The sequence below is a fragment of the Mytilus trossulus genome, chromosome 3 (assembly GCF_036588685.1).
Source record: "Mytilus trossulus isolate FHL-02 chromosome 3, PNRI_Mtr1.1.1.hap1, whole genome shotgun sequence".
Taxonomy (NCBI): Eukaryota; Metazoa; Mollusca; class Bivalvia; order Mytilida; family Mytilidae; genus Mytilus; species Mytilus trossulus.
In genome coordinates this window covers 7864437-7876590 of record NC_086375.1, presented here as the reverse complement: position 1 = coordinate 7876590, position 12154 = coordinate 7864437, and the positions used below count along the sequence as shown (strand labels likewise).

The 12154-nt window shown below is 32.4% G+C and overlaps 1 protein-coding gene across 1 annotated transcript in view; it reads right to left on the bottom strand.

Moving 5' to 3' along the window:
- LOC134709933 (uncharacterized) overlaps positions 1–5661 on the bottom strand; it is a 29450-nt gene extending 23789 nt beyond the window's left edge. The window contains exons 1-2 of the mRNA XM_063570056.1: positions 5158–5661; positions 2641–3028 (exon numbers count right to left, since the gene is read on the bottom strand). Of these exons, the coding sequence (XP_063426126.1) occupies positions 2641–2857 (217 nt within the window). The 5' untranslated portion in view covers positions 2858–3028; positions 5158–5661. The remainder of the gene's footprint in view (positions 1–2640; positions 3029–5157) is intronic.
- Between the last annotated feature and the right edge of the window lie 6493 nt (positions 5662–12154).

Below are 12154 nucleotides of genomic sequence, written 5' to 3'. Positions count from 1 at the left end.
GGGGGGAGGGGGCGGTCTGCGGTAAGCCATGACGGGAGGTGATGGAAAAATCTCTTTTAAGTAAGAATCATTTTCAATAAAATGCCAGTGTTTGTGGACAATAGATGAAAGAGTTGTCAGGTCAGGATGAAAGCTAACATCAAACCGGATTGTATTTGTCTTGGCCGTCTTTTTTCTGTTTTCAAGTAGTTGAAACAACACGCAAAATGTTTTTTCTTGTTTTGACAACCAGCATTTTGTTTTTAAATTTCACCACGCGATTCGTTTTAAGTATCAGGAATATACAATGGAACAAATTTTGTACATGTAACGTCGAAAAAAAGCGTTTGTTTGGATTTTTCGACGTATGGACAAAATGGCTACCATTGTGAAATGGTTCGTAGCATTTTATTCCTGAACGACCCAAACATGCAGTTAATAAAAAAAATCTAGACTTTATGTTCTTTTCGTGTATCAAACTTTTGTTTTGGTGAATTTTAAATTACTTATTGAAATATCAGTTAAAAACCCCGCAAAATTTGCTTGTACAAATGAAATAGCAACTTGGACAAAATGGCTACCGCTTGAAAAACGACCGTGTAGAGATGGTTTTATAGAATCTACAATTTTCGAACTTACGAACAATGAGGCAAATGTTTGTTCTTTTGGTAGATGTTATAATTATCTCAAATTTGTTAGACATTTTTAGCTATGTCTACTTATAAAAATACCTTTCAGCCGTTAAGTCAACGAAAAACGTAATCTGACATTTTTCTGATTCCAGCTTAATATGCAGCCACCGAGTCAAACGAAATTCGACGAAAGAACGGCTTTAATTTAACCAAGAACTGACAAACTTGGTTGATTCTTTTAAGTTTCGGGAAGATCAGATAATTAGAAATAGGATCCCTATACATAAGAGATAAAACAGTCAAAAATGTAACGTTGGACATCCGTTTTTTTTTCTCATAGCCTTGTTGTTTTAATCCTCAAATATACTAGATATGACTAAGCATATGACCAAGAGCTATAAGAACACAAAGTAAAAACATATACTGAATAAGTTTTTATATATAGTGGTTAGTGTTTGTTAACATTTTATTTTGTTTGCGGAAGAAATTTCGAAGATTCTGTTTTAAATTATAGAGGTTGTAGGAACAGCGTGCGTGACGTTTAAACGGTAGTTTAATTTTGATTCCGTTTTAACCTGTTGGCTTGGCTGTACGGAATGCTACGGGGAAAATGTTTAGGGTGACAACTCTTCGGAAAGATAAATTGGTGTTTATCAGATTTTTTTGGTGTGAAGGTCGGTTGTTAGGAATCCGTTTTCCAAAGTTATGATGTGATCGAGAAACGCAATTTTCTCATTTGAAACTTCAGATGTGAACTTTATAGATTGATGAAAGTTATTAAAGAAATCGAGAAATCGATCTGCAGTTTCGTTTCATTTTATATCGAGCACTTGTCCCAGCAACTAAACCAGACAGTCTAATGGGGATGTTTATCCTTACGACTGTCCCATACGTGTTCACAAGCAAATACTCCTTTCTGTTTTTAAATATTGGTGTATAAAGAAGACACATCCATCGATACCCAAATTGTGTTGTTTGTCTCCTATATGTCCTAAAAGTTTCAGACTATGTGGAAAAAAACAACTTTTAAGGGTATCATGTATGTCATTCTCAATCTTAGCCTATCAATTACTAGAATTTTTATAAGAATATATTATATTTGCTTCATTTTATGTTATTTACCTCAGGGAAGGTAACTCAAAAATAGTATTTTTTATCAAGCTTAAGAAATCTACATTTACTATTATATGTTAATAGAGAAAATATACAGTGATCGGTTTTAGTTTTTTTATACTTCTGAAAGCACCCCTAACAACTTTCCTATCGTTTTTTATTTCACTTTACTACCATTCAATTCAATTTCAATCACAGTATGATGTTTTCCCTTGTATAAATCACACATAATATGTCATGTTTTCACAACACGTACCTTAACACAAAGCTCGTTTGTCTATCGTTTTATATATTTCAGAAATTTACAGGGAATGTTATGGTTATCACTGTTTCCACTGTTTTCTTTTCTTACTTGAACTGTTAGATATTACCCGAAACCGCTGTTTGGCAGCTGCTAGATATCTAAGCATGCACTAATAGCTATGTTGGTTTGTTGGTTGATCAACTGAAAATCAATTACATTAACGATGTTCTTTGTTTGTTAGTCTTTTCATTTTCGAATTTATTTTGAATTTCCTTTTTGTATCTTTCGCTTCTTGTTTTTAATAGAACTAAGATGAAGTGGAGACACATTTCGCTAGCAATCAGTTTAAACATTTTGAAAGAAAATTTTGAAAAAAATAAATGGTCAACAGACAGATGATAGATGAAAGACACACATGGTACACCCAAACGGTTGACAGACAAAAAGTGATTGCAACAGGTCACATGGCCCTTTGTGCACTTTAGATCAAAAAGAAAATATTTCACTGTGACTGGCATATCATACAGTGAGACATGTAAAAAGATCTAATTCCATTTTGTATGATAATTTAGAAACAACATTTCAGTAAACAAAAATTAAATTAACTCAGGATCTGGTTAATATACAGATTTCAACTTAGGTAGCAAATTAATAACAAGGCTTTGAACTTACCAGGAAAACGAGTGAACAGAAGATTCCACTGAGCTGCATTTATAACATGTTTCTTTTTCAAGTCAAACAGTGTTTTGTATGCCTTTTTTAAAGAAGAGTCCAAACATGATGGATGGAATTCACGATCAAATAAGACTCTAGCTGCACGTGGAGAAATCCCTGTCAGCAATAAACTCATCCTAACATAGTTTTCTTCCTCTGGAGAAATAGAAGCCATCTTGTTGAATAGTTTATCCTTTAAACAGATTTCAGACTGTTTGTATAACACAGAAATGACAAAGGACCGTCATAAAACAATGTTGTAGTTGGTTATGGCGGGCCTTCTTTTTATTAATGTTGATATGAATAAAATCTGACGTTGATATATCGAATCAAATGTCCAATTTTCCTGGAAAAGAGTAACACATATATTTTAAGGACAATGAAGGATCAGGTTACAGTTGAGCTTCTTTAAATAAAATAATGAAAAAGTAAAATGTAAAAAATAACGATTTACGAGGACAATTCTAAACTGAAATTACAAAAATCAAAAGCTCAAACACATCAAACGAATAGATACTTTCTGTTATATTCTTGACTAAGTATATGCATTTTCCTCAGTAGAAAATTGTGTTTAAACTTGATAGTTCCTAGGTTTAATTCGTACGACATGAATATTTATTGAATACTGTTTATTATATTCTTTAAATTGATTTCAGTATACATTCGCGACAAAATTTTAATAAATATATATTTATAGTTATAAATGTTTCCCCATCTCGGAAGTTCCCCTTAATATATTTTTTTCAACATTGCCAAACACTTATCAAGTTCCGATTTTGATGAAACTTTTCCTGTTAAACTTATAAATGGTAAAATTTTTATGATTTCTATTAAAAACCTTTACGAAATGTCATTACTATCAAGATTCATTATGTATAAACATATTTACAAATACTAGTATTGAAATAAAGTGCATTTTTTTATAACGCAATATGAATTTTTCGTACAAAAACTCATAATAGTTGAGTGTGCCTCATATCTTGATTTACATATAGAAATTGAAAATAAGGATCGGTTGAAAACAAAAATTTACGACAAAAAGAGATGATTTCAGATTCCGATTTATGACATGTTTATGTAGCACCATTCATTCAGTGCATGCATACGTAGTATATATCTAACAATTGATACGATATTCACGGGCTTATATTTATTATCATGATTTCCTTGATAGAGAGTTGATGCTCTCTAGGAAGCTATGAAAGTAAGAGTTCCAAATAATGCAGTTGAAATCATCTCTTCGTGAAATTTACGGACGCCATCACGAATTGATTGATCGTTATAAAGTATCCGTTTCACAGATGATATCGGATTTATTCCTTATGCCGTTACTACAGTTCCGATCCCTTTTCAGGTGTAATACCACTAAATCATGGTACGTCATAACCAGTTGTATACGACGGGTGTCACATCTTGAGCAGGATCTACTAACACTTCCGAAACATCTGAAATTACCTAAAGTTTTAGTTGGTTTCGTGTTGATTAGTTATCTATGTTATGTTGATTAGGCATGACATAAAAAAAAATCGTAGCTTGAACTACGTGTGTACTATTTATTATCTGTTTTTCTTTTATTTTTTTAGTAATTGCATTGTCATGTTGATTTTGATCTGTGAATTTGAAAATCCCTCTGGTATCTTTAGCCCCTCTTTTGAACAGTATTTCTTTCAAAGTTTCAATTATGAGTATATTGTTATTAAAATGTGATTTTTATACGAAACAGAGTTTTCAAATGGTGATATACTTTTGACATCTAGAAGTGTGTTTAAAATCTAAGAATAAAAATCAGTGTAATAAAGTCTGTGTGCTTTATGTGATTTGCCAACATATATTCTCATTTAACATTAAATAGAAATGAACGAAAAAGGAAATATCCGTGACAATGCTTCCTTATGGTATATGTGTACATAATAACTTGTCTATTTTTATCATTTTAGTTTTTGATTTGATATAATTGAACTTTGATAATATTATATTTCATTTCCTCAAAAACAGGCCATGAACAGTAAGAAAACAATATACAGTCTCTGTTATTTCTAAAACTTTTTATTTTTTAATGTACATGTTTTTAAATTTGGTAAAGATCTTGTCAAGTAAGTCATGTTCGAATCAAGTTTTTTTGTAAGTAATCACTACAGGAACAAGAATAAAGTTTACCGTATTTCTTCAATAAAGGCAACAGTAGTATACCGCTGTTTAAAACTTATAAATCGATAGAAAAATTACAAATCCGGGTTACAAACTAAAACTGAGGGGAACACATCAAGTATAAGAGAACAACGACACAACAGAAATACAACATTAAAATGTAACACACACTGAAACCAACTAAGCATTAGACAAAATATAACATTTGCTATTCCATACAAAATGTGTACAAAAGAATGCATGTTTTGATAACCCTTTTTAAACATGCCATGCTGTTACGTGGAACAAATTAAGAAAGAAAAAAAACGACGTGCTGAAAATACACACCTTAAATAATTGGTTTATATATCCATATTGAAAGCTTTGTATTGATGAAATAGCTATAATGATATCAAACTTTAATGGAGGTATTGTTCACCAACAACATATTTCTGTATCCTTCGTCATTATTCATAGTTTTGGATGACTTTCAACTGATTAATATATGTAGCTTGTGTATGGTTTCCGTTCTGACACTTGTAACACAGTTTGTTTCCTTTTCACAAATCAGGTTTTCCTATGTTATCATCTGATGATCTTCTTCTTTCCTCTGTATACTCTTTAAACAGTCGGTTCACACGCTTTACCAAGTAACGGTTGGTAAAATATCATGTTTACTGTAACGGAAATATGTCTGACTTAAATAGGGCTCTTCACGGTTAGTTCGGCCATATTGGATAGGGGGCAGATTTATAAGTTGGATGTAAAAATTACGGTGTGAAAAATACGGGAAAACATCATTAAAACAGAGCAGTTGCTTAAAAACATCCATAGGATTTCCCATACTTTCATACTATTTCCACCTCTTTGAAAAAAATTATTCCCCCTATCCAATATGGCCGAACTAAACGTGGCTCGAGAGCCCTATTGTCGCCCTTGATATCCTATGTGTATCTATATGTATATAAATTTCTCCTTGGTGGGAACACCATCTGTTACTTTTTGGAATTTTGGATCCTCAATGCTCTTCAATTTTGTACTTGTTTGGCTTTATAAATATGTTGATATGAGCGTCACTGATGAGTCTTATGTAGACGAAAAGCGCGTCTGGCGTACTAAATTATAATCCTGGTACCTTTGTTAACTATTTACATAAAAGCAACTGTATAGGAATGTTATTGTTTTCAGCTTTTAGCACAATTACGGTATAATTAGTTAAAAATGACCATACAATTGTCGTTTGTTTATGTAATATATACGTGTTTCTCGTTTCTCGTTTTGTTTATATAGATTAGACCGTTGGTTTTCCCGTTTGAATGGTTTTACACTAGTAATTTTGGGGCCCTTTATAGCTTGTTGTTCGGTGTGAGCCAAGGCTCCGTGTTGAAGGCCGTACTTTAACCTATAATGGTTTAATTTTTAAATTGTTATTTGGATGGAGAGTTGTCTCATTGGCACTCACACCACATCTTCCTATATCTATATACAATGGATATTATGTCAACACATTGATTCAAACTTTAGTATATCAATCAGATCAAAACAGTCAAACTGTAAGTAAGTTTTGTGTTGACTATTGAAGAGTGCTGTTTGTCATTCATTTCTTTGTTTAACATAGTCGAGCGTTTGATTATGTCAGATTTTATTTGCTCCATCTTTTTTGAATTTACATTAGAGTTCGGTTGTATTGTTGATCTTGTTCATCTAACCAGATATGGTGAGTTTCTATTAAAAGACGATCCCGATGCCGTACTAAATGTTAATCCTGGTATCTATGATGAGTTCATTTTCCTGACATTGTGTACTCATATTTTCATTTTTAGAGAAACCTAATCACACTCTTAATTATTTGTGTTGTAAACATGTTAAAGTAGGTTTCCGTTCGATTTTTTTAGACTTTTTCGCATGAGTTACTTTAGTCACAATCCCTATACTAGGATCATCAAGAGTTTATACTAATGATTCGATATCACCTTTGAGTTGTAGAACATTTTGGATCGTAGCTTTTTGACAAAGGCTTTCAAGACTAAAAAAGCACATAAAACATAGCATATCAAGACTAAGGATTGAATAACAGACTCTTATGAATAGATACACATGTCATATGTTTACATACCGTACATTAAGGTTCAAGCTTTTCTTTAAATAGATTTATGGATTTATGCGAATTTTTATATATCAGTTTAAATTCAAATCGAAACAGAAATATAGGTAAACAAAATTGTGGAATAATCGTATCTTTTTCAGATTCAAATTTGAGGGAAAAGTAAATTGATTTCGTGGGTGTTTTGTGAATGCTGAGATGTTATTATAAAAAATACCGGTAAAACAAATTCACCGCAATGTTGTTAAGTTGTGCCATATTGAATTAATGCAAGTCGACATCATTACCATTTAGGCTCGCTCTTGTAATATTTTGCTCCTTAAGCTTAGACTCTTCTTCCAGCTTGTCTCATTGACGTCTGATAATATCAAAGTGTTGTATGCATGAATTATTTACTCCAAACATAAAAAACAACAAAATAAAAGAAATTAATATTAAACACTAAATTCAACAATGATTTCATATTTAACCAATAATACATATAGAACAGCATGTTTATAGTGGTAGGATAATACGAAAAGTTTTGGTGGTAAGCAGGCGTCGAGTTTGCAACATTTCAATTTTTCCGTTTGATTTCCGGATAAATTACTTCCTTTTTGGTTTTCTATTGATAATCAGATATTAATGGATAAATAGAATAGGAATGAAATACATGGCTTTATAGAAATAAATATCAAAAGTTTCCATTCGCCTATAATAATGATATACTATATACTGTAAAACAACCAATTTTCGCGAGCAATCTCGGTTCGCAACTTTTGCGAGTAGAAAATAGAAGAAAATGTAATACTTTGATTTCCCTAACCTAACAACATCAAATAAGTTAGAGAATCATGAATTCAAATCGCCGCGAAATGGACTAGAAAGGGCTAAACGCGAAATAAAGTATCCACAAATATAAGTTGGTTTACAGTAATCGGCAAACATCTAATCAGGAAGCAATTTTGCTTTGACTCGATGTAAAGCAATCAATCTATTCACGGGAGTAGGGCTCGTTGAAATAGTGGTTGTAGTTGGAAAGAGTAGGAATAACAATCGTGTCAACCATGATACCGTGAGTTACCTTTCCAATCGTGACAAGCTGTGTTCGATTCCGATCGATCTTAATTGACAAAAATAGCCAGTTTAGGGTCGAAGGTCTGTGTTTCTCTCCGGGTTCTAAACTTTTTGGGAATGTTGGGTCCTCAATGCTCTTCATCTGTGTACTTGTTTGGCTTTATAACTATTTTGATCTGAGCGTCACTGATGAGTCTTATGTAGACGAAACGGTCGTCTGGCATATTAAATGATGATACCTTTGATAACAATTATCAAGGTTCCTCTACAATCAGAGTCACTTTCTTTGGACACAATCGACAAAATTACACATAAGACCACTATACTAGTGTCCATATATCTAAGACAGGTAAAACATGTCCGTAGTACGTTGGGACACTAAATTATCGAATTGGTCAACATATTAATAAGACTGATAAAGTGTCGGTTTTAATCTTGTTTCCTTATGACTTTGTTTAAAGTCCGTTTGAACATTCACGAGCGTAACGTACATGTATGTACAGACATATATATGAACACCATACGATGGAGCAGAAGATTTGTTTTTGCTAAGAAATAAGGAGTAAGAAAGTCGAATTCATCACATTTGTCATCAGTTCTAGTTCAAAGTCGCCCGTCTATGTCAATATAGAAGAAAAAATAAAGATCTGAATCAGAATTTTTACTTTTCACAAAGTAAGATTTTTCATCACCCTAATTTATGATTCATTTCCTATCCCAAATGTGTAATGAACGCTGTGTAGTCGATTCATCATTTGAACATGGATAATAGAAGTATTATTAAACGATCAAAGATTTTTTAGATTACTGTTCAATCATTGCGATTGAATATTTCATCAATTTACATGTTAAACAACCAAAATCTAGTTGACACCGCTGTTTAAACTGCCTCATTACAATATTCCTGATTGCCAGATTTTAATGTAGAAAGAATGGTGGTAATATTTTAATTTTATTTTATCTTGACGACCCGGTTTTATTCAATAACATTTTTTTATAAGCAGTCATTTTGGCCTGAATTTGTGTACTTGCAAGTGAATAATTCGAACTAATGTGAAACCGTATTCCAGTAAACATCAATGTCATCCCTAAGTTCAAGTTTAGTGACGAATATATAAGGCTTGCTTAGCTATTTCAAGGAAAATAAAAGCAATATCGAAAGTGAAATCAGGATAAACCATTTCATTGACTGATTCAATCCACGTGAAATCATTCTTATACAGATAACAAGATGAATAACTTTATTTTTTAACCTATAATATGAAATCAACCAAACCTATGATATTTCAATTGCACGATGTCGCTATCTATTCATAGTTATGTTTATATTTAATTATATGATCATCGTTTGTTTTCGGATGTCATCTCGATGGTTAATAAGACAAGACCTTACTATATCAGCTATCATTAGACTTTATCGCTAGCATGCTCTGCTGTTCACTAGATAGAATGGTGTATAGAATTTCAACGGGAGTTGACAATTGATTCGAGATTGTTTATTAGGTCCTTTATTTGTTTAAAATGTAGGACTATGTGTATCTTCTGCTTAAAACTGTCTTTCAAGTGATCGTTTTTATTGAAGATATGGATTTGTATAGTAGATTACTAAACATACCTTAGTTTTTCCCTCGATACAATCCATGTAATTTCAATTTAATGTGGTTCTGTTGTGTCGTAGTTCTCCTCTAATATTTGATGCGTTACCCTCAGATTTAGTTAATAACCCGGATTTGTTTTTTTCCAATCGATTTATGAATTGAAAAGCGATATACTACTGCTGCCTTTATTTAAGATATCGCAATTAAAGTTTAAAAACACTTAATGTCATGGATCACTGTAGTTGGACATGTGGCGTCTACACATCAATATACCCGAAATGTTGACATTTATCATCGAGTCCATGCATTGTTAGTTGTTTTATTATTTTTATTTTTAGACTTATTGTAATTTGGATAAACATGCCAGTATGATACAAATCAAATAGAAGAATTTGAGTCCAATCGGTGAACCTCAGTTTCACAGCTAATTATCTTTTAAAGGAGAAAAGGGCTCAATTATTAGTTTCTAAAATCACCCCCTTAAGTAGGTATATGAAGGATTCTGGGGTTTTCTTTGTAGATCTTTTATAACTTTCCTTTAAAAAAATATTCATCCATAATCTGGGGATTCTTGAAAGGGTGAAACACATTAATAAACTTACCATAGATACCAGGATTAAAAGCGAATAAGGAACGAATAAGTAACAGGGTATTAGCCGAACGCTCGAACGGGTACACGTGCGTTAATAGGGTCATTTCATCTCTAAGAACACATTGTTACCACCGGAGACATGGACACAATTGAAAATCCTTTTCTAAAAGGTGCAATATATAACAAACGTATTATAAACGAATAAGTAACGAATAGGTAACAGGGTATTATCCGAGCGCTGGAACGGGTACATACGCGCTGATAAAGTTATATCCCCTCTAAACCCAAATCTACCACCATAGACAAGAAAACAATTGAAAATCATGTTTTAAAAGGTGCAACGTATAATACACGTATTATGAGCGAGTAATGGAACGAATTGAACAAGGTAATAGCATGCTCCGAAACGATATACACCCTGCTAGCCTGTTTAACCCTGCCACATCATGTTTGTATGTGCCTGTCCCTAGCCAAGAGCCTGAAATTAAGTAGTTATCGTTTGTTTTTGTGTTACATATTTGTTTTTCGTTTATTTTTTTGTATATGAAATAAGGACGTTAGTTTTGTTGTTTGAATTGTTTTACATTGCCATGTCTGGGCCTTTTATAGCTAACTATGCGGTTTGGGTTTTGCTCATTGTTGAAGGCCGTACCGTGACCTATAGTTGTTTATTTCTGTGTCATTTTGGTCTATTGTGGGGAGTTGTCTCATTGGAAATCATACCACATCTTCTTTTTTATACAAGCGCGAACACGGTGATTTCACCCCTTCGAACCAAGAACCATCATCTTCAAACATACGGATACAGAGCAGTTAAAAGGTAGAACGTATAAAACCCAAATAAGGAACAAATGAGTATCGAACATAAAGTAAAAGGATCGGTTTAGCACAAACACATATAAATACACATATAAATAGGCCATAAAAAGATCATTTTACCTCAACAAATTTAGAACTATTACCAGATATATAAAAGTTTAAACAATTAAAAAGGGGGAAGAATATTAAAAATCGAATAAGTAACGAATAAGGAATACGGAATAAGTAACGAATAAGGAATAGGGAATAAGTAACGAATATAGGTAACGAATAAGCAATAAGCTAGGAATAAGTAACGAATAAGTAATAAGGAGTAAGTAACGAATAAGGAATAAGGAATAAGTAAACAACTTGACGACCATGGGAAACACACCAACGATAAGATGAAAACAATGAAACAACAAAAACACAGAAGTGCAACAAATAAAATGACAATGCAACACACACAGAAACGAACTATTAGATAACAATTGCCATTTTCCTGACTTGGTACAGAACATATTAAGAAACGATGGTGGGTTGAACCCGGTGTTATGGATAGCCAAACCTTGCGCTTGTATGGCAATGTTTAATATAAAAATAAAACGACAACTTTACATGACAGGAATACAGTACCAATACATGTAAGAACATCCAGGACAGAGAAATACACAAATAAACAATACAATAGTACATTTCGACATGCTAACCACAGAATAAAAAAGAACACATTTTTTTCTAAATTAATAATGTTAAACAAATAAATCGTGTACATATTGTTGCATTAAACGAAAATCTCATTAATGGACTGGCCAGGTGATAAATTATCTTTACTTTTACATACGAATAGAAAATAAAAACTACAAACGATAAGACATTTAACAAATTCAATATCCGATCCGAATTACAACAAGAACTATCTTTAAAAAAAGATATCCGACGTATTTAAATTTGAGTATATGTGTAAAACTATCATTTCGATAACCTTCAAACGCACAATGACTTAATGATGCAGGACCTCTTTAATTAAATCTCCATTTGAATGTAACTGCAAGAATTTGTTCTCTGTGTGTGTTCGGTATTCTCGGTCCTCGTATCTTTCTGTTTACATAAACCAAAACCCCGGAGAAATCTAACATGAGTAGGTGCGTTCTAAAAGTCATGTACGTTCGTACTACAAAGTTTACATTAAAAAGT